This window comes from Grampus griseus (genome assembly GCF_964374135.1).
Source record: "Grampus griseus genome assembly, chromosome: 16".
Lineage (NCBI taxonomy): Eukaryota > Metazoa > Chordata > Mammalia > Artiodactyla > Delphinidae > Grampus > Grampus griseus.
This window is the reverse complement of record NC_139010.1, coordinates 77,319,418-77,345,714: the sequence shown is the minus strand read 5'-3', so window position 1 is coordinate 77,345,714 and position 26,297 is coordinate 77,319,418. Positions and strand designations below refer to the sequence as shown.

Here is a 26,297-nt window from a genome sequence, read left to right as displayed (position 1 = left end):
CCTCAACGGAAGCTCTGGGGTCCCACTCTGCATTCACCCCTCTACCCTCGGCCCTGTGCCTTGCCTGGCACACAGCAGAGGTCCAGAAAATCTTTGCTGACTTACTGCACGGTGTGTGGAGTTAACAGCCTCTCTTTAGTTTGAAAAGCTCCAGGTTCAAGGGCAACTGACCTCAGGCCGCTTTCATGAAGCCAGGGTGGCCAGGCACAGTGTTCACAGCACCGGTAAACCCCCGGGATGATTCTGAAATAACTGGTGCGACCTCAAGCTCAACCAGCAGGGAAAACGTGGTGCAACGAGCAGGCCGTTGACATTATAATCAATTCAAAGAGACTCCAACCAGCCGTTCCCAGCAAAGAAGGACGCCAGAAAGCAAAGTATGAAGAAGTATTTTAATAGCTCAAACTCCAAGTCACTGTGCTCCCAGTTCTGAAGAGGTTCCTAAAAGAGGCAACTTTGGCCATTTTGGAAGCCAGCGTTCACCCTCCCGTGGTCTCGGCGACTCCCTCCTCTGGATGCTGACTAGGAGGAAAGCATAAGCACGCCTGGTACCATCCTGGCTCCCGTGGGACCTTCCTCTTACCTACACGTTATAGCAACAGGCTTAGCTAGACTAAGATGATGACTCGGTTAAAGAAGGAGACAAACGTCGACTGTCCAAGCAGGAGCAGTCCAAGCTGGCAAGAAAAAGCACGCTGCGTACATACGATACAGAAGGGCGAGCTTCTGCCTGCGGGTTTACAACGTTACACTGGCTTTGCCTACGACCTATCAAGAAGGATTCTGCTGGCCAGTGTTTCTGCTGAACAAGCAACATGGCGGACAAAAGTCTTGGGCATCCAGTGCCACCAGCCCAGAGGCATCATGCATCGTCCACTGGAGAGTCTTTAAGGGAAACATGAAGTCCAGCTCATGCCTCTGCCTACGGGTCGATTTCTTCGGGAATCACGGTGATCATAATGTCTTCATTGCCCCTGCGGACAACCATGTTCAGGGTGCTTTCCTTCTTAATGACGTCGCTGACGTCGTTGGCGGAGACCACGGACTGTCCATTGATGCTAATGATGACATCATTTTCCTTGAGCCCACCACTGCAACACAAAGGGAAATGCGATTGTAATGTTTCCATTCCTCCTGGTCTAACTGCCACGAAAGGTGATCAACTGTACATCAACAGAGGCACAGTTTAGGACCTAAAAGCCCAGAGCAAACAGGGTGGGGTAATAGTTAACTTATGTGAGACTGGCTTAAACCACCCATGGGTTGCGTTACTTCCTTTTGAGGTTTTTAGGCCACATCATCAATCATGTCCATTGTAGAAATGCCTACCAGCACTTGTATGATCTTATCATAGATGGACTCCAAAGGAGATGAGGATGTACCATCTACCATGTACCAGGACTGTGGCCAACTTGCTTGTAATGGGTGTTACAACTCAGAGAGCAGCTCCTACGGGGATGGGTTGATGGCTCTACTGTGAGACACCTGCTTTGTGCTGTTGCTGGGACTGTAGCTCTTCTATATGACAGTGTCCAATAAGCGGTTATGGTTCTTAATGGTCTAGCACAGGAGTCAGCGAACTTTTTCTGTACATGGCCAGATAGGAAATATTTTAGGCTTTGCAGGCCAGATGGTCTCCATCACAACAACTCAACGCCGCCGTGGTAGTCCAAAAGCCACCACAGACAATATATAATCTATTGGGCATGGCCGTGACCCAGTAAAACTTCATTTACATAACACTGGAATTTGAATTTCACATCACTTTCATGTGTCCTAAAATACTGTTCTCATTTAAATTTTTTCAACCACTTAAAAATGCAAAATCTATTCTTCCAGAGCTGGTTCCCAGGAAACAGTGTGCTGGCCCCTCCCTGGTCTAGCACCTCTCTCTGGATATTTCGTCGATACAGGTAACAGACCCTGATTGTTAGTTGACCTATTTCTTTTCATGTTATTTTGACGTCCCCTGGGTTATTTTTCTAGAGGTGTGGATAAGTAAGGCCTGACTGATAACAGACATCATTAGCGAAGGCTTCAGGAGGAGACGCCTCCAGCAGCCTAGGACAGGACCGCTGCTCGAGGTCTCCGGGACATTGCTCCTTCAAGCCTCTTTCCCCAGCCAGGCCTGTTCTGGAGACTCATAACAAGTCCGACATCACTCTTTCCATCTGATACCCCTCCTCAAGAGGACTTTTGAAGATAGGAAGCAACCTTTTGCTGACGAGTCCTGAGCTGAACCAGGTTGGAAGTCCTGACTGGCAGAGTCGACCAGGGACGTCCGACAATTTTGTCAAGGATTCTCACAATCACCTGAGCTGATACGAAAAGAACAGCCCCCTGCCCCCTACCTTCAGGAAACACAAGGATATTAGGAAAAGGGAAAATAATTCTCACTCACGCTTCTGCGGGGGTATCAGGAATGACTTCGATGATATACGCTCCTGAAAGCACATCTGGGAAGTCTCGGTGGCGGTCCTTCAGCTCCTTGGCTTTGCTGCTCAGGACAAACATACCTGTATTACTGTTAGGTAACAACGGGGCTCCTGCCCCGCTTCTCCTCCTTCCCCGATTCTAACGTAAAATTCCTCCAGGGATTTTGATTCTGCTTCAAATTGCCTGTTTCCTAGAGTGACTGGATAACAGCAAGGGAAGTGTTTTATCATCATTATTATTAATTGATAGTAGTTACCACTTGAGGAGTCAGTACAATAGAGTGGTGGGCCTGCTTTGGAGCCCCAGCTCTGCCGCTTCCTGACTGTGTGATCTTGGGCGGTTGCTTAACCTCTCTGTGCCTTAGTTTTCTCACCTGTAAAACAGGGATAACGACATGGGGTTGTCGTGAGGACCCAATGAGACCATCTAGGTCCAGCACCTGGCCCAGTGCCGAGCACGTGATAAATAGTGGGCGGGGTCGCCGTGGCTAGTGACCACTGCCACCACCCATTCATCCAAGCTTTGATACACATGAAATCACTCAGTCCTCACCACATACCAACACGCCTGCAGTTATCCTCATTCCGGAGAGGAGGAAATCGAGGCACTCAGGGGTCAAGTCATCCCAAGGTCACAAGCCAGGAAACAGTAGAACTGGGACAAGAACCCAGGAAGCTGGACCCCAGGGCCCGTATTCCTTCCTTACGCCTTCATCTCTCAGAGTTCCCAAACAAGACCTGATGCACGTTTCAGTCTTGGCAAGCCAGCTGAGAAAGGTACCACCATTTATTACATGTGTCTAAACTACAGTCGTGTGTTCACAATTAATAGCTAATTAACTACAATAATTAATCCATTAATATTTATATCAATATGTTCTGCTCCTTGCCAACTTTACCTACAAGAGTTTCAAGCGAGCCCTTAGGTACCAGGACTCCTACGATTACACCAGATGTTTTCATCAAGGTTAAAATACCAGGACGTTGTGAGTCTGGCAGCCACATACCACAACTTCCACCAGCTCGGGAAAAACAAGCCCATCAGTCATGCTGGGCCTGACGGGCATTCCAGGAGCCTCAGGCCACAGGCGGCAGAGCTGAGGAAACGCAGGGCGCTCTGGGGCTGAGGGAGGTGTTCGGGGCACTCCTGGAATGTGAGTTTCAACAGAGCAAGCGGTGAAAGGAAGGCATGGGGGAGTGACGAACACCCCGGCTCTTCAGGCCTGTCTTCCAAGAAGAATGGAATCTTCCAGAAGGAAGGGCCTGCTCAGAACCCAGAAACAAACATGAAGGATAAAACAAGAGGCCAAGGCTAACGGTCCTCCTCTCTTTCCTAATGTTACTTAACTGTAACCAGAAACTGAGCTGTCTTGAAGCAAAGTAAGGTTTCCCTTTTAGGGGTGCCAGTGAGAGTCTTCTGAAGTTCAGGTTTGTTTTAAATTTAAGACACAGACAGACACAGACATTCTGTTACCCACCTGGATGTCAGTGACATCATTCGGATGCCAATATACTTCTTCTTGGTGATGGCTTTGCCTGGAAAGGACAACAGAAGGTCAGCCCAGTTGGCGGCTGTGCCGGGTACACCACGAGCCATGGGGTCCAATCCCCCAGTTTGCTGTGTAGAGTCAGGACCATAGCGGGATGCGCTCGGCTTGTGGTTCAAATCCTGACTGGGGTCCTACCTGCCTCCTCTCTTCCCCAGGTAGAAAGTAAACATCACACCTGCAAGGGACCCTGTTGAGCCTCAAACCCCCAGCCTGACTCGAGCAGAAGGTTCAATAAACATTTGTGGAAGGAATGAGCTCCATGAATCTCAGTTTTCTCATCCATAAGATGGGACTTATAATTCCCACCTGCTCACGCAAAGGAATTAAATGACATAATGAATAATGAAGTGAAATGATGTACAGAAATCACCCAGGATCATGCCCGGTACATGCCAGATTGAACCATATGACACATTCATGATCATAGGTTGAAAATAGTCCAACACCTATGACCTAATACCACGGGCTTAATAGCGTGTGTTCCTTTCCCTTCTGACCTTCAGGGCATCATTTTCCCCGACCCAAGTCCCCGCGGGGCACGTGCTCTACCTTTGGCTTGTCGGTCGTGGGATTCCGTTAGGAACTTTTTAATCTTATCAGATGGAATTGCAAAGGAGATACCAGCTGTCACTTTCAGTGTGTTAATTCCAATCACTTCACCATCCTGAAAAGCAAGATGGAAACAGCTTACTGAATCCATGAAGGTTCACCTGAAGATATGCACCGATAGAGATTGGAGAATTTGCAAGAAAGGAGACTTGGAGCTTCTTCAGAGAAATGTGTGAGGTGGGGGGAGCTGGAGGGAGGGGGCTCCTGGGTCGTAGAGGGAGAGGCCCGACTTGGGCAGCGTAAGCCAATCTCAGCAACGGACACCCACTCGACTCAGAGCTGAGTGATCACCACGCCGAAAGCACAGTAACAGACACGACAGACAGTTTCAAAATGCACATTTGCTCCTTTGGCATGGAATATGCTTCCAAAAGCCCCAGAGTCCTTTAGATGGCTGTCCACACCTTCCTGTTTCCCCCATTTCCAGTGATCTTAAGATTCCTCTGTTGGGACTTCCTTGGTGGTGCAGTGGTTAAGAATCCGCCTGCCAATGCAGAGGACACGGGTTCGAGCCCTGGTCTGGGAAGATCCCGCATGCCGCGGAGCAACTGAGCCCGTGCGCCACAACTACTGAGCCTGAGTTCTAGAGCCCTCGAGCCACAACTACTGAGCCCGAGTGCCACAACTACTGAGCCCGTGTGCCACAACTACTGAAGCCCGAGTGCCTAGAGCCCGTGCTCCGCAGCAAGAGAAGCCACAGCAATGAGAAGCTGGACACTGCAACGAAGAATAGCCCCCGCTCGCCACAACTAGAGAAAGCCAGTGTGCAGCAATGAAGACCCAACACAGCCAAAAATAAATAATAAATAAATAAATTTATTTAAAAAAAAAAAAGATTCCTCTGCTGACGTCAGGGAGAAACAACCTTAGCGCTTAGGGCGGACAGACTTCATCATCAGCAAAACAAAGTCTCACTTCCAAGCTGACTCCGGGGCACTTCGGGGAGGCAGAGGGCTCACAATCGCATCTCACTGCCTCTGCTTGTCACAGACTAGCTTTAAATCATGGAGGAAGCCAGTCTACAGGGTGTGCTTCAATTCAAGATAAATTCACAGTTCAGTGAATGCCACACCATAGGGAACAATCCTGGTATAGCAGTCTTGCCTCACACCATCCAACCATTATTCTGAACACTATTGTTAAAGGGTCGTTCAACTCGGACTTAGAACAGAAAACTGCCAGGAGAGTTTAAGTCACTTCTTGCACATTTCCCGTAGCGCTGAGCCCGACTCAGAGGGACCTCAAGAAGGCACTGCCATCCTGCGCTTTGCTAAACAAGGCCTCGATTTCATCACCTGTAAATGAGAGTTGGGATGGGTGACCCTGAGCTGCACCCTGGCTCTGACTGTCTGATTCTAAGGCTTCCCTTTTTTGCTTAAATAAAATATAAACTTAGGTGACATCTTTGTGAGCAGGGTAACTCCTCATTCCAGCCTGGTCTTAGAGGAGGGCCCCTGGCCAAGACAAACCCTGTGGATGAGCCACGCCAGCTCCTTAGGCAGCGTAGGGACAGGCCAGAACTGCTGACACCTTCAAAATAAAGACCCACTCCTTTAACCACTCCTGGATTGGACCTGAATTCCAATGCCTTTACTTGTAACTTTGAAACATAAGCATGTCTGCTGGCATAGCAGTTCCAATCCAAACTCCATCATGCCTTACTCTTTGCAGAAAAGATAAGAAGAGTAATCTGCAAGGTACAGTACAGTCACAGATTTCACTTTAAAAGAATTAGATAATGCGCTTTGGCAAGTTCATGTGTGAAAAGAAACCAAAAGGAAGAAAAAGACATGTACACAGATTTTTTAAAGGCCTTACCAGGTTTACTAATGGGCCTCCGGAGTTTCCATACTGAAATTAAGCAAAAACGAAAAGGTTATGAGTTTATGTCATTACATGGTCCAATCTAGTTCTCTGCCTGGCAGGTCCCTGAGTGCAACTTCTTGCCGGAGTTTTGTTCCTGTCTACCTAGTATTTTGCTGGGAAAAAAAGGACCTTAAACAATTTTCAGAAAGTTTTAGACGTTCCATAAAGGGGATATATATAGATATAGATAGATAGGTAGATAGATGGATGGATTTTTTTTTTTTTTTGCCAACTACAAATTCCCAAAACACCCAACACATCTTCCTTGTCTTGGCAATAGGCTGGCTGCCCACTTGCTCCAGTATCACAGTCTTTCAAATCTTTAAAACCGCCCCCCCTACATCTATGTGACCCCCTACTTTGCTGCTTGGCCTGGAAATCCACATGGCTTGCTCTATTTCCATTACTTCATGAAGATCACAAGAAAGTTTGGGAATAAAGCCTACCAGACGTAGCGAGTGCACAAGACACGCTGTGTTTCTTACTTATTAGATAGATGTAGGGGAAATGCTTTCTAGAAACGTTAATCCTATAGGGAAACAGCTGAAGTGGAAAAATGTGACTTAAAAAAGATCCCATTGATGAGACTGTGTGTGATAATCCTTGACCTCATTAGACATCGAATGGGTCGGCCTGATGCACAGACCACTCCCCCCACAAGGCAATGCAAACTCCTCTCGGGGCTACAGAGCCTGTGCTGAGGTGAGCATCCCTCCTGCCACAAAGTTGAAGAAGCAGCTCCAGCCAGGGGTGGCTGACCCTGGGGCAGGGCGGCAGGGGCACGGAGAGCTCCTCCGGGCTGCAAACTTTGGCAAATCTCAAGTTCCCGTCACAGGAGTCCCCGGAGACTGCCAACAGGCTGAGGACCAGCCCTCTGCCTCATCTGCTTTAGGGGATCCTTGAAAGCACCTTGAGGATCCTGACTCCAGCCCTGGTTCCTAAGCCCAGCCCAGCTTTCCAAAAGCCCACACGACCCTGCAGCGGAGAGGGCTCACGTTGATGATGGCGTCTGTCTGGATGTAGTCCATGTCCGAGTTCCGGAGCCCCAGCTCTTTGCCTCCTCGCTGGGTGGTGCTGACAATGCCAGTGGTGACAGTGTTCTGAAGGGAAAACGGGCTTCCAATGGCAACCACGAACTCTCCGGGCCGCAGCTCCGAGGAGCGGCCAAGCAATAGCACGGGCAGCTTTCCCTGGAAACACAAGGTTGGCGTTGCTGCATTTGGTTAAGCGAACAGAACGGATAAATGCACAGATGTCCTGGAGCGCCAGGTAAGGGACACCGCTCATACCCACCAGGCCTTGCAGGAAACCGAGGTCAGGCCTAGCATCCCTTCCCGGATGAGGACTATCTTCCCTCCCACCCAAGATAATCAGTGCCTCCTTGTAAGCTGCTGCAAGTCAAGTGCGCACTGCCGCTGCCACACGCCAAGGAAGACGTGGGACGGACACTGGAGGCCAGCTCAGGGTCTCAGCACATCTTGAAGCTATCAGCACAAACTTGCTCTGAAACCCGGAGGCCAGGAGACAGAGGGGGACAGGTTTAGGACTGGGGGCAAGCCTGACTGCAGCACTCTTAGAGAGCCACAGGGAAGGATCCAGAGCCCACACCCCCCCCCCCCCACTTATCATAGGCTCGTCCCTCCTGGATTCTGAAGAATCGGGGTCTCTGTGGGCTTGCAGCTGCCCTGACTCCGTCCGGTGCGTCTCTGTGCTAAGCACATGCAATCCTGGGGAGGGGCAGGGGTGGGGCTGGGGGCAACAGGGCATCCAGGGCCCCGAGACGCCAAGACCCAAGAGGTGGGCTCTCTCCTTGCCTGGAAAGGTCTTGCATCAACCACCTCTGCTCCCGTCCCTGGCGGGCTGATTAACCCAACAAAGGCTGGTTGATCCCCGATGCCCTGTGAGGGCCAGGCAGAGTCAGAAGCCCCAAACTACTCTTCAAACCAAAACTGGACAAAATAAAGCCAGCTCTCGTCACTAGGGCTGAGCTGGGCTTCCATCTGAGAAGGCTCTAAGCTCTCCTCCCTCCCTTCCTCCCTGGAGCCAGGCAAACCTCCGAGTTCTCCTTTGTTTTCTGAGACAAAATGAGCAGCTGCTCTGAACAGTGTGGACCAGCCCAGAAAGCAAAGAGCTGGCCCAGGCCTAGTGCTAATTGCGAGGTAAGAGTCCTCATGTTCGTCCACCTCGAGAAAGAAGGAAAGAGGAGAGGAGGCTGGGAGGGTGCAGGGGGTGGAAACCAGCGGTTACTTAGCACTTCCTTCGCCGGGATGAAGCAGACGCCAGCTGATGAGATGGGGAGATCACTCAGCCCATTTGACAGATGAAGACACTGAGACTCCAAGCAACTGGGTGACTTGAGACCAGCCAGGGATTTAAAAGTGCAACCCCGAACCCAGACTCTCATCCACCACAAAGCACCGAGTCACAAAGAACCCCCTGTGACCCCAAATAAGGAAGATGCTGGTCAGGAACAAGCTGGGTCAGAAAACTCAAGGAGGAAGAAGGGATATTGAAGAAGGGATCCAAGACCTAAACCTTTAAGGGGCTGCATGAGAAGGGATGCCCCTCAGATCACAGGTACTGAGAAGCCTAGAAGAGTGCCCCAGTGAAGAGCACGGACCTGGGACCAGGCGGCCTGATTAGATCCTGGCTCAAGCTTACAGCCACTCTGGTCCTCAGTGTTCTCACCTGGAAAACGGGAATAACGCGGCACACGTATCTCTTTGGTGTGTTGTCAGAATTAAGCGACTTGAGACCAGAATGGCTCTTTGAAGAGCACCTGGCTCAGTTAAGCACCACATAACTGGGACACGTAAGCATCAGAGGTGTTGGTTATTGTTATTAGTATCAGGGTCTGTGCAGTCTCAATGCGGGAAATCCCACCAACGAAACTCCCACAAAGTAGCGCATGTCACCCAGCCCTCCACTAGGAGGAGGCTGGTGGCACAGGCCTGCCCTGACAGTGACACTTTGCCCTTGCGGTCACCTGAGGCTGGCGTGTGTGGTACTGCTCTGGAGGGGGCAGCCTGCAGTCCCCACTCCCCGAGCTCATCCAGAAGCACGCCAATGAGCTCAGCGTGGCCTGTTTACCCTGGGCCCGCGCCAGCCGCCCCTGCCAGGAATGACTTCATCCAGTAGCCACAGCGGGTGGGTGGGCAGGAGTCAGGGCCAGTGATGAGCACTGACCACTGTGGGGAGGCCCGCCAGGGACACTAGCACTCCTTCAGGGCCCAGGGACTGCTTTCAGGGCTGGGCTTGGGGGGTGGGCAAGGGGACACAGTGGCGAAGGCTCCTGGGCTGGGTTTGCCAGGCTGCCCAAGATTACAGTTGCTTTTCACCAGCTTCAAGGCAAGAGTTCAGGTTCAAACACAGAAAGGCGGGCCCAGCCCACATCAGCTCAGCCACAAGCCGAGAACCACATCAGAAAGTTACAGGGCAGGACTCACTGCAGAGGGTCTCCATTAGCATTTGCTCACCGCCCGCCCCCGTTCCTCCACCTCCAGCCCCTAGGAAGGGGGCCAGACCCAGGCCCCTGCGTCTCAGGGGGTTGAGAAGGCAGAGGGGCCCAAAGACAGCGCTCCCTGGAACTCCCCTCTTCCAAGTCAGAGCTCAGGCCCAGGGGATGGGAAAAGGAGGCACCTGTTCTTGGGGAGCAGAAGCTGTGAGGACGGAGGGGAGAGACCCCCCAGGAGGGAAGGAGAACACCCAGGGCCTGCCGCTCGGCTGGCTGCACTCACTGGGGAGGAACAGGCCTGTGGCCAGTAACGGGGCCCAGGGAAGCCTGTGGATGAGCTTGGGTCCAGCGCAGTGAAGTCACCACACTGTAGTGACCATGCAGGCTTGGACAAGTGGACACCAGTGATAGGAGCCCAGAGTCTCCCCGAGGACCAATCCTCACTTCAACACAAGGGGAAGAAATTCGGATCACAAGTGGTCATTTAGCCAAACCTGCACTGATGGCAACACCAAGTATCACCTTGCTTAAGTTTTTATTCACTCGAACATCTCCTAGATTCTAAAGGACAATCATAAGACAGAAATAAGCAAGTGGACACGTATCAAGGGGAATCCTTAGACTATGAAGCTTGGACTGATGTGAAAGGAATGACACAGGTGACATTTTACCTCCCAGGTGACACAGCACTTTCATGACCCCCTTGGCAGTTAGGGCATGTTTTTTCCCATCTTACAGATGTGGAAACTGAGGCTCAGAGAGGGAGTGACTTCTCACAGCTCACGAGCAGCCTGGCTAAACGAGAGAACAGGTCTCCCACCTCCCAGACCTTCACTCCTTGTAGGTGTTAATGTGAATTCTAATTGTAGGCAGAAATCTTTGCAAGAGAGTGACGTGGGGCAGAGACGTGGGCCAGGCCAGATTTACAGCCTTCATGAGGTCAAAATGCCTTTTGGGGGCCATTTGGCTCCCGTCTCCCGCAGGTGCCAGCGGGCCGCATAGGCGTCAGGCTCTCCAGCCTGCTCCAGACCCAAGTGGGGCTCATCCTCATCCTCCCTCCTCACCTTGGGCCTGTCTGCTCGGCGCAGCTATACCTCTGCTGGCCAAATTCCTATTCGGCAACTGAGAGTTTTATTCCACAGCTGTCTAGACACACGCTCCACGGGGGGACTCGGGGGGAGACGAAAAGCAGATACGGCTGGAAGCGCCAAGGCACGCCTCGGCCTTGACCTGTGGATGGGAAACCCTGGGGCCACCCGTTCCTGGTTTAACCCCGCGCTGCTGTCCGCAGGCTGGTTCCCAGGCCGCCCACATCAAAGCCGGCTCCGGGCTCCCTGCAGCAGACACTGAGCCTCTCTGTGAAGCGGCCCAGCCACAGGCCATCTTGGAGATGCCCGACCCTCTCCTAACAGCCCACATCTCAGCATCTCACAGGAGCCTCGCAACACGCCTACGAAGTAAAGGCGCAGACACCCGTCCTCCACTTGGCAGCCGGGAGGAGCAGAGTGGGAAGGAGGAAGACTGGGGCGTGAGGCTCCCGTTCCTTGTCTCCAGATTCTCCAACCACTGGCGGGGAGGGAGGGTGAAATGCAAGTCGGGTACACAGCAAAGCCGGGATCGGGAGCTTGAACGTGGCAAAAGCTCAACCCCGAGCTCCGGATCAGAGCGGGGCAGAAGCCCTCGGGCCCCACCAGGAGAGCGTGCAGCTCACGTTGTCCCAATCCCTCCAGGACGAGGGGCATCCCAAAGTGAGGCCATCACACTGCCCGTTCTCAAGGTCATGCTCTTGTTCATGAGAGGGAGGAAGCTGGGAGGCCAGTGGGGCAGAGGGGACGTCCACGTTGAAAGGCACAGCATCCTCGGTTTGCAAGTGACTCACTTGTGCTACATGCCGGCCTCACAGCAGAGTCAACAAGAGGGGCTGGAAGGGAACACGGATCCCGAGAACAACCGGGTCATCGGCCATGCCAGCCAGGCCGATGGAGACAGCCCAGACGAGGGTGTCAAGAGTCCTGCGTGTGGGCTCTACGTCCGAGTTAAATCACTAACTACAAGCCGTAGGCAGGACACTAATGGCGTGATAGATTCACTGCTAAAACCTGGAAGAGGCTGGTGAGTAGCATGATTAAAGGCGGCTCTTACTGTTCGTTTAGATGCCAACAAACAAACAGACAACAACCAGCAGGCCTGGCATCACCGCTCCCACAAAACGCTGCCTACATGAAAGAGAACTTTCTCAACAAGCATTCACTGAGGACGGGCCTGGCACAGGGAACATGAAAGATCAGTGAAACCCACCCGTGCCCTCCAGGCTTACTGTCTGATGGTGGAGGGAAACACATAAGCCGGCAGAACACACAGCAGTAAAAAGAGATAAAATCCATCTCCCTTCCCAAGGGCAGCTCAGCCTAGAATCTTCCATAAAGGCTAAATATAGATCAACACTAAAAATGATTTGGGTGCATCAATTAGGTTTGTTTTTTTTTTTTCAGCTGCAAGTAACAAAAAACCCAATGCGAAGTGGAGTGAACATCCACCTGCTCACGGGCGCGATGGCAGAGGGCTGCTCTCTTCAAAGGCTCAAGGGCAACGTCAGTCAAGGAGAAGCTCCTGCCTTCCTTCCGTCTGATCAACGGCAGCCTGGGCCCATGGTCACAGGAGGGCCACCATCATTCCAGGCATGACATAAAGATGGAGCAATGCCGACTGGAAGTAACAGACTCTTTTCTCCCTTGCGTGTCTCTTCAGAAGAGCTGAGAATCCAGAAGGGCCCAGCACATTCTTCCTCGTGGGTCATCAGCCACTGCCTGGTCATAGGTTATCCTCAACCACCCTTAGGTGGGGGGGATCATAGCCCTGGTGACTGCCTTAGACTCTCAGGATTTGCCTGAGTTAGGAATGCGGGGGGCGGTCAGGAGTGGACCTAAAACAAACTCAGGGCTGGGCCACCATCAGAGTCCACCAAAGCTGGCTCCTTTTACAGTGGTGATGCTCATACGTGTCTGGAAACATCTGTAGGTGTACATTCCTTCATGCAGGTTTCTTTTTTTGGCAGAGGGCAGAAAGAGGAGAAGTCCGCTTCAGAGGAGAGCAATGGCCACACATGTCTAGGGCAGTCAGCGTGAAATACAAGTGGTCCGAGCAGAGCCTCGTCAGTGTAGACAAGCCTCCCTCTTATTCGCATGCCCTACACGCCTTGTGCTCTGTCCCATGAGCAGATGGGACGGGCATAGTGCCCATTCCGCTCACCAGGGGACCGACGGTCCTGCAGCTGGTGGTGGTGGTACCGAGAGCCCAGGCGTTCTCAGCAGTGCTCACCGCCCAGATGCTCAGGGTGCACAGCCGGCCACCAAAGAAGAGCCTCTCTGTGCCAGAGCTTGCCACGGGGCAGGGCGGGAGACGGGAGCAGACATGACACACAACAGGGCCAGGAGCTGAAGGGAAGCAGAGCAGAGGCCACAGCCAGAGGAAGCCAAGGTCACACGTCCTCAGGGCGAGGGCCCAGGCCACGGTGGTACCCTCAGACAAGCCCCTGCTGTGTGGCACTGCCTGCTTCACGGGCTCGCCGTGTGGCCTGGGATCCCCCTGAAGGGGCATCACAACTGCTGATTCCCACAGGGAAGAAAAGGCCTGTGCTGAGTAAGGGCCCTGGCTGATGACTTGCTATGGGCGTATCCTCCAGCATCCACAAAGGGTGGTGCAGAGGGAAGACACAGACAAAACACACACACAGCACCACCACAGCCTCCACGTACGCTGGGAGCACACAGTCCCAGGGAGCAGGGCATCTGTATTAACTCACTCTGACCTTGGGCCACTTGACAGACTTCTCTGGGTCTCAGTTTTATCACTTCTAAAATAAGGGAGTCGAGCCTGGTGATGTCCAAAGTCATCCCAGCTCTGACAATTAGGGATCTTTCCAGAAGACCTGGTAGATTTCAAAAAAAAAAAAAAAACCTATTAGCAGACAATGGTTAAATTGGTGAGATCAAAACAAGCACCAGACGTACTTCCCTGGTGGCGCGGTGGTTAAGAATCCGCCTGCCAATGCAGGAGACATGGGTTCGAGCCCTGGTCTGGGAAGATCCCACATGCCGCAAAGCAACTAAGCCCATGCGCCACAGCTACTGAGCCTGAGCTCTAGAGCCCACGAGCCACAACTACTGAAGCCCAACACGCCACAACTACTGAAGCCCAACACGCCACAACAACTGAAGCCTGTGCACCTAGAGCCCGTGCTCCGCAACAAAGAGAAGCCACCGCAATGAGAAGCCCACGCACTGCATGGAAGAGCAGTGCCCGCTCGCCACAACTAGAGAAAGCCCGTGCGCAGCAACGAAGACCCAACACAGCCCCAAATAAATAAATTTATTTATTTTTTGAAAAAGAAAAAAAACAAGCACCAGAGTCCTTAATAAATCTCTTTTCATACAACTTCGCAAAGAGGTCAGATGATCCCTGCAAACTCTTACAGCCGCAAGAGGAAAGGGGATTCCTGGAATTCTCCAGACGCTGGCTCAGCCAGAAATCATCTAGAGCGGACCTAAAAACAATGACCCATCTACATTTCGGCTTCTGGCCACCCTGGGTTTGGCCTAAAAGCCCTTGAGCGCTCCTCTCGTTGCAACCTCATTCACTAAAGCTTGGAGAGAAGAGCAATAAAATGAACAAATAAAACTAAAAAAGACATTGGCAACTTTCTTTTAACCTCATGAGACAAGTCAACTACTTCTTTCTCTTCCTTGCAAAGTATAAACTGCTCCTGTTACAGAGACAGTTTTGTTGCTGAGTCTGCAGACGCCACTGTACCCACCAGCCGCCCAGCGCGCTGTTCAAGAGGCTGGGGCTTGCAGGCTGGCGGTGTGTGTTGGATGAAGTTTGCTTCAAAGGTTACTGTTGCAGCAACTGGCTGAGACTCAACTAAGTGATTCAGGGTGTCTTCTGGAAACAGTCATGCTAACCTTTCATTTTCTTTAAAAAAATAGGCAATGGGGGAAAAGAGCACATCTTCCGTGTGCGACCCCCAGACACAGCAAGAAGCAGTGCCACTGAACTTGCATGCTTCCTAAGGAACAGCAAACTAGACCACAGAGTTCAGGGGGATGTTAGCAGCTAAGACGTGCCTGAGACACAGGGATCCCGCCTGGGGAAGGAGGGAAGTGAGCCCACGAGGGGCTGAGGGACAGGGGAACGTGAGCAGATGGGTGGACCCAGATGAACCACAGATCTGCTACATAATTTGCAGGGCCCAGGACAAAATAAACATGGAGACGCCTTGTTCATAAAGTGCATAAAAAGTCCCATTAAAGGTACTAAAATATAAAGCTTTTTTTTCCCTTCTATATTCTCTCTCTCTCTTCATCTGTCCCGATGTTTTTATTTGCTGTTCAGTGTCATGCTCCCTGGGGCACAAAGATTTTCATGGGGTGAGTGCAGACCCAGGAGACTCAGACTCAGTGCTCTGCTCACCAGCTACTGGACAGACCCATGCACTGTGCCCGAGTAGCGACAGGGTAGTAGAGCCAGGCCTCTCCCCATCCCAAGAGCTCACTGCCCCAACCCACAGAGGATGGACCACCCCCAAGGGCACTGCAACTTCCTTCGGCACCAGGAGGCACTAGGTACCCGGATGGGGTGGAAAAGGCTTAGCCCTGCCTCGCTGCCGGCAGAATGACCTGTGGCATCATCCACCCGCTGCCCAAGATGCTGTGGGGTGTATGTACCCCATGCCTGTACTCCCTGGGGGAAGGAGGGTGGCAGTGATTGCTGTGCGGGGTCCGAGGTCCCAGGGGCCAGAGGAGTGGGGAAGCCAAGAACCCATCCTGGGGAGGTAGGAAGGCAACAGGAAAAGAAACAGGGCAGAGGCCAAGGCTCTAAGCCCCAGCACATACTCCGCTGTCTCATCAGACTTCACGTACAAAGCACAAAATTCAAAGATAAAATTAAAACAAAGACCTCAGAGCATTAAACCCTCAAGCGGGGTTCCGTTCTGAGCATAGGGGCTGTAAGGGCACAGGTCACATGCCCATAAAGCAGCTGTGCCGGGGGAAGAGGAGGTGAACCAAGACTGAGATGCTTGGCATTCAGATTAGAGAGCGGAGAGGTTATCAGTGACGACAAGGTCAAGGGTACCACCAAGAGAGGGCGGCTGCAGTGCGCAGGTGAGCCGGGAGGCCAGGCCAGGAAGGATCTGCTACACAGCACCGAGATCACAACACGCGCTGAACTCGGAAGGACCGTGTAATCAAGTTACCCCCGTCCGTTTCCCCAGATTGACATATTACAGTTGCTATACAGGGAGGGGAGGAGGGGAAGAGGTGGGATGAGTGGGGGGATGTTCAGGTGGGACAGACAAGAGAAGTGGGGGAGATGGAGAGAAAGAGAGAAAAGGAACAGAGGATGGTTACGAAAAAACAAAATAGAGAAAGGGCTGATGAAGAAAACTTCCCCCTCACTGTTCATGCACAGCACCATGATGTCTAGACTCCTTTAGGCTACATCAAGAAACACTGGCATTTCAAATATTCCCGTATAGACATGTCAACATTTCTATATGGGAGCCCGACAGCCAGTGACTGTATATAGTTTGTGGCATGGAGAGTAGGAGAAACACCATCTCATCAAGTGTAACTTTTGTCTTCTCATCTATCAACCCCTCCACTTTTTTTTTTTTTTTGCAGTAGGCGGGCCTCTCACTGCCGTGGCCTCCCCCGCCGTGGAGCACAGGCTCCGGACGCGCAGGTCCGGCGGCCATGGCCCACGGGCCCAGCCGCTCCGCGGCATGCGGGATCCTCCCGGACCAGGGCACGAACCCACGTCCCCCGCATCGGCAGGCGGACTCCCAACCACTGCGCCACCAGGGAAGCCCTCAACCCCTCCACTTTTATCTGGCGGCTTCAAGTTAGCCACTGCTGCTACAGCGTTGTTTGGCCAATAAATATTTATGAAAATCATTGGATGTGAAAGTGAATATATGAACAAATAAACAAATCAGGTCTTAAAAGATCCATTAGGATCTTAAAATTGGGATTAGTCCAATATTTGGACTAACCCTGGGGTTAGCCAGGGCCTGGCATTTCAGTTTGGGTAAGGACTCCAGTTGCAGCCTGGTTTTCAGCCGTCTATACGGTGGTAGGCTCAGGGCTCAGGTGGGTAAAGGGACAACTTATACCCACCAGCTCCGCAAAGGGAAGGGCTGTGGTCTCACTCTGGTAGGTTCAGTGCTCAACACATAGCAGCCACTCGGTAACTGCTGAACTGAATTGAGGGCACAGTGACCATTACCCATGACCACACAGAGCTCATGTGGCTCCATATGCAGGATATATCATTCTTGTAAAATTTATTCTAAAAAATTCTTAAAGATGTATAACCTCCTCTGGATAAAAATAATTTGAGATGGTCAATGACACAGGGCTTACTACAATGAGTTAATTCATATCTCTTTATGACATAAAATGGTGGCATAGGAAGTATTCTAGCCACAGGGCCAATGGTTTCTATGAGCTGCCTGGCAGCCAAAGCAAAAAGGGAAATACCCTGAGTCATATGTTCTCGTTATCAGATGCTGGTGCCTTAGTTAACAAAAGTGACTTGTTGCTTAGCACATTTATTAGAATAATCAGTCCTCAGTTCACCAGAATGTCTTATTTCTGCCTTGCCATAGAAAGTGGTTGGTTTTAGGAAACCAGTTTTGGGAAACTGCCTGCATCCTGCCATGAATAAGAGGCGACCAGCTCATTCTGAACCCTTTGCACTTCTAGACTCTCAGGAGATTGACTACATAAGAAATTGGAGCTTTCCAGAGTACGATCGCGAACCCCAAAGAACCAAGGCCAATAAGATACATGGACAATATGCAGAGGAACCAGCTAACCAGAAGCACTGGCTTGTGTTCTGGAGGCCTCTCAAAAACTCACTGGGAAATAAGTTTGCACTGGGCCGCAGGTCCAGGTCCTCAGGATGGGCAGAAAAGGAAATCTAAGCAACCCTAGGTACCCCGCTCTTGCCCTTGGCTGGCTCTGTCTGTCCTCCACGTCTCAGCTTGGATGTTACCTCCTCAGATAAGCTTCTCTGCCTATACTACCTTCAGGGTCTCCCCAGCTCCAGTGCCTTCTCCTGCTTCTTCTATCTGTTCCTCCATTGTACCAACGACCCTATTTATTCCAGTTTACCTGTTTCCCACACTAGACCATAAGCTCCATGGCTTTTGCCCGTTGCTGTTACATCCTCAGCACCTAACACAGTGTTTGGTCAAATAGATGCTCAATAAATATTTATGGACTCTGTGAATGAATAAGGAATAACTGAAAGAATGAACCAACGAGACCTTAAAAGATCATTAGGATTTAAAATTGAATAATAATTTGGAAAACATCTTCAAATTCACAAAATTCCTCTCTACCGATATTACAGAGAAATGGTCAAAACTAAGGCCTCTCTCTGCTTAATCCGGCAAGACCGAAGCATCTTCTTCAGCAAAGAAGCACAGTCCCCACAAGAGCAAATGAGATCAGCTTCTCTGCCCTTTCCCCTGTAGTGACCTCGTGCTTCACCTCACTTGGGTCTTAAGAGTATATTTTGGTCCAAGCACACTTTGCTCCTTTAGAACAAGGTGTTAATCATCTCACACTGGGGTTGGCAAACTTTTTCTGTGAAAGGCCAAAGAGTAACTACTTTTGGCTTCACAGGCCATGTGGTCTCCATCCCAACTACTCTACTCTGCTGCCGTCCAGCAAAAGCAGCTGTAGACTCTACTGATACATAAGCAAATGGGCATGGCTGTGTTTCAATAAAACTTTATTTACAAAAGCAGATGGAGGGCCGGATTTGGACTGCAGGCCACAGCTAGCCAACCCTGGGCCCCAACACACTGCTACTCACTCACTAAACTGACAATGCATGCATGCCCTCCCTCCTCATTGAAGGGGACATTCCGGATGAAGCATCTACAAATTCAGTCCCGACAACCCAGCTGCTTTGTCAGAACCATAAATAAGAGTCTTGGTCAAATACCCTGAAGAAAGTCTGCCAAAGTGAAAAAAAGCATTACCATATTAAGAGAAAAACATAGCCAAAGAATTTCCTTAACAATCAACTAAGCTCTTGAAATGGGGCCAGAGAACACACAAGGGCTCCAGCTCTGATAGTCTGGGGAACTGAAATATTTTCATTCCACGAGAAGCTGCAGTCAGAACAATGAGAAGCCTCGTCCCCATGAGCCTCTGGACACAGGCTGGCCCAGAGCAAAAAACGCCGGCTTCCACGCCAGCGTCTGGATTGACATCACCTAATGCGATACTGATCTGCATCCCCCTAAAAATGGTAAAAATCAATACGGTAACAGAAGCCTCGTTACATCGACAGGGTCTGGGGCCTCTTTAACAAATGCAATGCAGGCCTCTCAGTTCAGGGAGAAAAAGAGGAGAGACCACAAAACAACCAGGACAGAGGGAGTGGGGAAAAGAATTCAAATGGAAAAACACAGAAACAAAATACGAGGGTAACTATGGTAGGGCAAGCAGCATTCCAGCTCTTGGTTACTTTACAAGCATGAGTGACAGACTCCAGAAGATGGGGAGCCGGTCCAGCACAGGCTCTGTGTTATCTGATCCACTTTTGGATGAGCTCAGGCGGCTGAGTCAGCGCCTTCCGACAATCAGGTTGTCTGAGGGGAACTGGCTGAAGGCTGGGCGCAGGGTGGGGGAGTGGAGGGGCACGAGTCACACCTGGCACCCGCCACTCCCCTCCCCCACCATCGTCCCCAGGCCGCCTGGACCCTCCTCACTCAGAGAAGTTGGGGCGGATCCACTGCAAGCAGGCCACGTTCCAGGAGACAGGCGTGGAGAGACCAGAGCCCGCTCAGCAGGAGAAGGACCCTCTGCCCACAAAGCAGCCCCCGTGCCCAGGGCTGTCACTCTTCAGCCACTTCAAACAGGGCCATAGGTGGCATCTGGCCCAAAGGTGGCCAAGGGCGGATGCAGGTCTGGGAGTGAGGGAAGAAAACCACTTCATAAGCCTCGACAAGCTTGCTTCCAAATATTCCCCTGGGTGTTGGCGTCGGGGTAGAAGCGCCCACAGGAAACCTCACCACCTCACCAGGGCTCTGAGTTACCACAGACCGCAGAGCTACGGGGGCCCCAGCAAAGCAACACGCCGTCCGACCAAACCCCAGGCAGCCGTTGGATCAGATGAGAACTGGCCTCGGAGTCTGGGGGCTGCTGCCCTGCAGTCAGCCTGCTGCGCAGTCACCTCCTCGCCGGAAAGGGGGCAGCGGATCACTGCAGGCGCCCCAGTGCCTCCCCGCTCCCCGAGCCCTCAGGGCAGCCGGCCTTGCCTGCCGTTGAGCGGAGGGCTCGCAGTTCACACCCAGGACACTGCTGCTGAGCCTCTACCTCCTCACAGGTGACTAAGACAGGCGCGCCCCTCACACTCCAGCAGCAGAGAGAAACTGATATCCACAAGTGAATAAGACGATCGTGAGTTACGATGAGGGGGCGAGAAGGGACAAATGAACGAGGAAATGTGACCACCTCCGGGGTTATACAGCCCCAGAGTGACGAGGGGAGGCTGGACGTGGGGCGCTCCCCGGGGTAGGGGGTCAGGGAAGGGCCGTCTGGGGCAGAGGCAGAATTTAACCCAAGGCCTGAAGGACAAGGAAGGTCACCTGTGGAGGAGCTGGATGGGGACACCCCAGGGAGGGAAGGCCAAGGCCCTAGGAGAACAGCCCTGCATGGGGGGCGGGGGGTAGCAGAGAGGGGGAGGGGCAGAGGGAGGAGTGCGGGGTAGAGTGGGGCGCCCCTCCAAGGCCCTGTAAGCAGTTACGATCTCTCTGTAAGAACAGAGAGTGTGTGAAGGGGTTTACACAGGGCAGACAGGACCCAATCTGAAAGTTGCAATCATCAAGGCGGGAGGACAGATGACCTTCTCCTGCCTGTTTTCTAATCAACACAGCGGAAAAGCAGCTGGGACAAAAGTAACTTTCCTCTCTCACCTTCTTCAGTACATCCCCGGTATTTCTGTCCTGCACTCTGGCCTAAAGAAACCAAATATTTTCTCTCTCTCTCTCTCTCTCTCCCCCTGAACTACTCAGCAAAAAAACTGCAGAGGCAGGGCTTCCCTGGTGGCGCAGTGGTTGAGAGTCCACCTGCCGATGCAGGGGACACGGGTTCGTGCCCTGGTCCGGGAAGATCCCATATGCCGCGGAGCGGCTGGGCCCGTGAGCCATGGCCGCTGGGCCTGCGCGTCCGGAGCCTGTGCTCTGCAACGGGAGAGGCCACAACAGTGAGAGGCCCACGTACCACCAAAAAAAACAAAAAAACTGCAGAGACAAAATGCTGCCTTTGGAGGAAATTTTTAAATGTTCTGCAGACACAGCCAGTGTCATGTTCAACACATCTGGAAACCGTTTTTATGTAAGGCTGAACTAGTCTGCCCTCAAAGCTGCTTTCTATTAAACTGTTTGCATGCACACTGTCCTTCCTTCCTGCAGCTGGCATTCCCTCCCCTGATGAATGCTGGTCCCAGTCATGGTCCTGAGGAAAGGGGAGCTGCAAATCCTAGGACAGAAGCACAGAAAGAGATATCCGGGCCGCCTGTGGTTGGAGGGGATGGGCCTGCTGGGGGACATCCTCCTTCTCCAGCTTGGTGGGAGCGGCAGACCAGGGAAAGACAGCTGCTCTGCCCAGTGAGCTTTCTTCCAAAGGTTCTTCCTGGCTCAAAACTCAGCGGGGAAAGTGAGCGCACATGTGTCCGCTCGGCAGTGAGAAGCAAAAATTCCTTTGGTCGCAAGCCCAGAAACGTCTCTGGCAACTTCAAGCCGAGGCAGGTGTACGGAAGATGTGAGGTGGGGCTTGCAAAATGGAAGGGAAAGTAGGTAGATCAGGCTCAGAAAGGGCAGGAACTCAGGGGGCAGCGGGGTCCCGGCAGCAGAGGCTACACCAGCTTCCCCCATATTGTTTTTCCGTGGGTGGCATTCAGTCGCTGCTCCAAGCTGAGGATCTGCTCGGTCTGATGGGTCCCGTGTCCACCTGGCCCCAGAGAGCGGGGTGTCATGACTGGTGGTCCCTTCAAGACTTTCCAGTGGGGGAGAAATGGACCCCGAAGGAGATGCTGGCCTCTGCTCCCTGAAGAAGGGGGGACGGGGTGAAAAGTGGGCAGTGATAACAGATGTCCATGGTAATTTTCATTCATTAAAAGTGGCAAGAATCGCATGCTCAGGAAGGAGGATGGCTGTTTAAGTAATGGAGAGCCCTTCAAGTGAAATCCTCGTGCTGGGGGGAGGAAATGAGACCAGAGTATAAGGCACCAACTTAACCATTGGGCCCGTGTATGCGGGGGGCGGTCACACCAGTTCCACTGGGTTATTAGCAAATAGCCCTGGGGAGGCTGGGCCTTGACCTCACACGGCAAGCGCCATTCGGAGTGACTTCAACCCTCAAGTCCAATTTTCGTTGGTTCTGTTCTGCCTCCTCTGAGATTTCCTGCCCTGTTTCTCGCTGCTGAGGTGACACAGCGCGAGGCAAGCTCACCTCAACCCCCAGCGCTGCCGGCACATTTGTCATGTGCTCGGGCACATCTGTATTCACCCAGGTGAGAGGCTCTCCAAACTGAGCCTGATTACAAGCCAGTCCGCAGCCCCCTCTCCTAAATAATCAATCATCAGACTAACGGAACAAAATGGAAAGAGCTGGAAGAGATGTTTTTACTCTCTCCACTTCCAACCGCAATCAGCAAAAAAAAAGTAGTTTAGTCAGTGGAAACCAGTCTCTTGTGTGGGCGTCTGCAATTTAATATCCTCTCATTTCCGATTCCATTTTGAAAGGCCACGTTAGCTCGACTTTAAATTTTCAAGCTCCTTTTTCTTGGGCTAGAAACGCATCTCAAATAGCGCGCTGCTGGCAGGAAGGCTAGCCTCCCGGGGACAGTAGGAGCCAGGTCAGAAACACCTTACAAAGCTGGTCTGTCGAGATGGGAGATGGTTCACAGCCAGCCGGGACATGCCAGGGATGGCAGGAGAATACACTCGCCACCTTGGCTCAAAAGCTGAAAGGATATCCCCCGGCCAGAGCAGCTGCATGGGCTGCACCCACGCGTGCCAAACATGAAATTAGCCCGCGGGGGCAGCTCACGCAGCACCCAGACCGGAGCCCTGCCTGCAGACAGCCCGCAAGGTTGGCTGCTTCCCCAGGGCTCGGTGGAGCTGAGAAGTCCCGCGTGTGGCCACAGGCTATGCTATTCTGGTCACCTCCTTCCGGTGAGACTACCACATCCTGGACACCTTTCACGCAGTGTGAACCTAAGCCGGGGTGCGCCAGCCTCCCAGTGGGCTATTTAAAGTTGAGTCAGCCCATCACATCAAAAGGCCAGGCTGCGTCCCTCCCATAACGGTCACGGGCTTGGGCACTTGGGGAGCCTGGCCGGCTTCGGAGGCTATAACCTCACCACAGCATTAGATGTGTGGCCTCGGGCAGGTGACTTAAGCTCTCTGAACCCCTGTTTCTTCCTCTATAAAATGGCAATAATACAGCTATCGTGCAGATTAGGTGAAAGTTACAAATGAAGGCAGAGCCTGGTCCAGCTTTGGAGCTTATCAAGTAGAAGTTATTATGATTATACTGTGACCGATAAACACATTTTGAAAGATTAGTTGTTACAGAAATTCCACGGTAACCTAACGGAAATAATACGCAATTGAGACATCGCTAAAGGCCAGTTACCTAGTTACCTACACCAGGCGCAGAGCCTGTTTCTGTCCCAATCAACAACACAAACATAAACAGCCCGTGCTGTACCACCTGGGTCTGACTTCACAGCTTGGATCAAGTAAAATGTACAGAGAGCCGGAGAAGAAGATCCCTCCTGGCTCGAGGTCTATGATCTTTTGTCCTGGGCCGGAAACAAGATTCCAGCCTAGCCTGATTCCTCTTTCCAGATGAAGTCTGGAAAATGACAAGAGCGTGGAGAAACCAGAAAACACCATCTCTCTAGGCACCTGCCACACAGCAAAAAAACCCTCCATAACTAACGTACCAAAGAGTGGGAATTGTTGATGGTCTAAAAAAATTGGATTTAAGTTCAGGTATGAAGACTGCTAAACAAATCAACAGAACAAAAATGCCTACATGGAGAATATTTCAAAAGAAAGCAAACCTTTTCCCAAACTGAGCTCTTTGTGTCTCTGTTTAAAAAAAAAAAAAGTCTACACTCAGAAAATTGTAGTTTAGAGTACACACCCTTTCGTAGGAGAGTCATATGCACGTTAGCATATTAAAAGCTCTGAGAAGTGCTATGAGGACAAAATCCATTAGCTTTGTTTTAATTCACGGTTTCCAAAACTTTTTTGTGTGGAGTATTGTTTTTTTTTGTTTGTTTGTTTGTTTTTTTTAACATCTTTATTGGGGTATAATTGCTTTACAATGGTGTGTTAGTTTCTGCTTTATAACAAAGTGAATCAGTTACACATATACATATGTTCCCATATCTCTTCCCTCTTGCGTCTCCCTCCCTCCCACCCTCCCTATCCCACCCCTCCAGGCTGTCACAAAGCACCGAGCCAATATCCCTGTGCCATGCGGCTGCTTCCCACTAGCTATCTACCTGGAGTATTGTTTTAAAACACACCTAGTAACTCTGCAAAAACCCAATTTGGGAGACCTGGTTTGTTTTCAGAGTGGCTGTTCACATGCTAATGATGGCTAACTTCAAAACCCAGCAAATTCTCTATATGTGATGAGTGCACAAAGGAACAGAAATCTGCAGCCACAGTTGCCTCAGGGCTAAGAATGGAAGGGAAACTCAATTTTCACTGCTTACCTACTCATTTCTTTATAAACCTATTGCTTTCTTTTATAAAAATTGAAAACACTACTGTGAAAACTCTCACCTGAGGGCTTCCCTGGTGGCGCAGTGGTTGGGAGTCCGCCTGCCGATGCAGGGGACACGGGTTCGTGCCCCGGTCCGGGAAGATCCCACATGCCACGGAGCGGCTGGGCCCGTGAGCCATGGCCGCTGAGCCTGCGCGTCCGGAGGCTGCGCTCCGCAACGGGAGAGGCCGCAACAGTGAGAGGCCCGCGTACCGCAAAAAACCAAACAAACAAACAAAAAACCTCTCACCTGATAGCCTGCTTATTAAAGAAGCTTCCATGAGCTCCCTCCCCTCTCCCACCCCAGGTCACACTCAGCATGTCCTAAATGTTCTCCTTTGGTCCAGACTTGACTGGTTTGGTCCCGCTTCAGAATCTCATGAGATCAGGGAGTTCTGGTGCCTTTTGACCTCTCCAGATTTAGCCAAATGTCAGTCAAGGCACCTGAGAACTTGGTTCTGCAGGTGGGGCACACACTTACCTCGTGGTCAATTTTAATAAGTGCAATGTCGGCCTTCTCGTCCACATCTTTGATTTTGGCCTCATACGTGGCACCATTCTTCAGCTCAACTTTGACTCGGTGCTTGTTGGTCACCACGTGGGCGTTTGTCACAATCAGTCCATCTTCGGACACGATAAACCCAGACCCACTGGCCACAGGCACCTCCCTCTTAGAAAAAGGAAGCCTAGAACCAAAAAAAGTACCTGGTTAAGGCTGAAACATCTTCAGATCAGCTCTGAGACACACTGATGAACCGATTCTGTAACTGCAGCACGCGTCTAGCAATTGTTACCTGACACACTGGCTTTATTTAACTTTAAAAAATGGAACGTTAGACTGACTTCTATACGCATCCAAACATTCCACTTAGAAAATATTCTTAGGGAATCTCTTCAGAACCAGAGGTTCTTAAAATATCTAGAAGGGTCAAGAATGTAGATTTAAGTAGTCAAACAGGAAAACATCCCAAGGGAGAAATGCTTATCTTCCTGTAGGACTATATTCAGGGACACTTTAAATAGATCTGATGTTTTGCTAATGGCAGCGGTTTCGGTGGGAGCTTCAGAGGCTGAGGAACAAAAGGAAGGCTCTCTTTACTTGCGAAACAGTTCGATGTGAACCACAGCAGGAGCAATCTTCTCCACCACATCGGCAATAAAGTTGTATTTATGGCGCAAACTGTTGGGATCTTCCTGCCCTGAGAACAGAAACAAAGACGAGACACTTAAAAGGTGCTGTGCTCTGTGCTGTGGCCACCTGGAGAAAGATATAGGTTAGAAGAGCCAGAAAACCTGAAGGAGGGTGAGGACAAGAGCCCTTTGCAACTGGGCTCAGTTGCAAAGACCTTTCTAGTTCTTGAGGAAATACCCACTCAGATAAGACGGCAAAACCCACCAAAGATGACCTCTTGTCTTGGCTTCCTTGCTCTCAATAGTTTCACCTCGAGAATGTTGAACCAGAGGCTCCAGCAGATATCCGGGCCTCCTACATTTTTCCAAAGAGTTGGTCGCCCGAGGG

The 26,297-nt window shown here is 51.4% G+C and overlaps 1 protein-coding gene across 1 annotated transcript in view; it reads right to left on the bottom strand.

Annotated features, from left to right (window-relative positions):
* Positions 1–377: 377 nt before the first annotated feature.
* Positions 378–26,297, bottom strand: part of HTRA1 (HtrA serine peptidase 1) — a 55,762-nt gene continuing 29,842 nt past the window's right edge. The window contains exons 2-9 of the mRNA XM_082674115.1: positions 25,878–25,977; positions 25,260–25,464; positions 7,456–7,650; positions 6,413–6,445; positions 4,535–4,649; positions 3,914–3,971; positions 2,402–2,497; positions 378–1,091 (exon numbers count right to left, since the gene is read on the bottom strand). Of these exons, the coding sequence (XP_082530241.1) occupies positions 923–1,091; positions 2,402–2,497; positions 3,914–3,971; positions 4,535–4,649; positions 6,413–6,445; positions 7,456–7,650; positions 25,260–25,464; positions 25,878–25,977 (971 nt within the window). The 3' untranslated portion in view covers positions 378–922. The remainder of the gene's footprint in view (positions 1,092–2,401; positions 2,498–3,913; positions 3,972–4,534; positions 4,650–6,412; positions 6,446–7,455; positions 7,651–25,259; positions 25,465–25,877; positions 25,978–26,297) is intronic.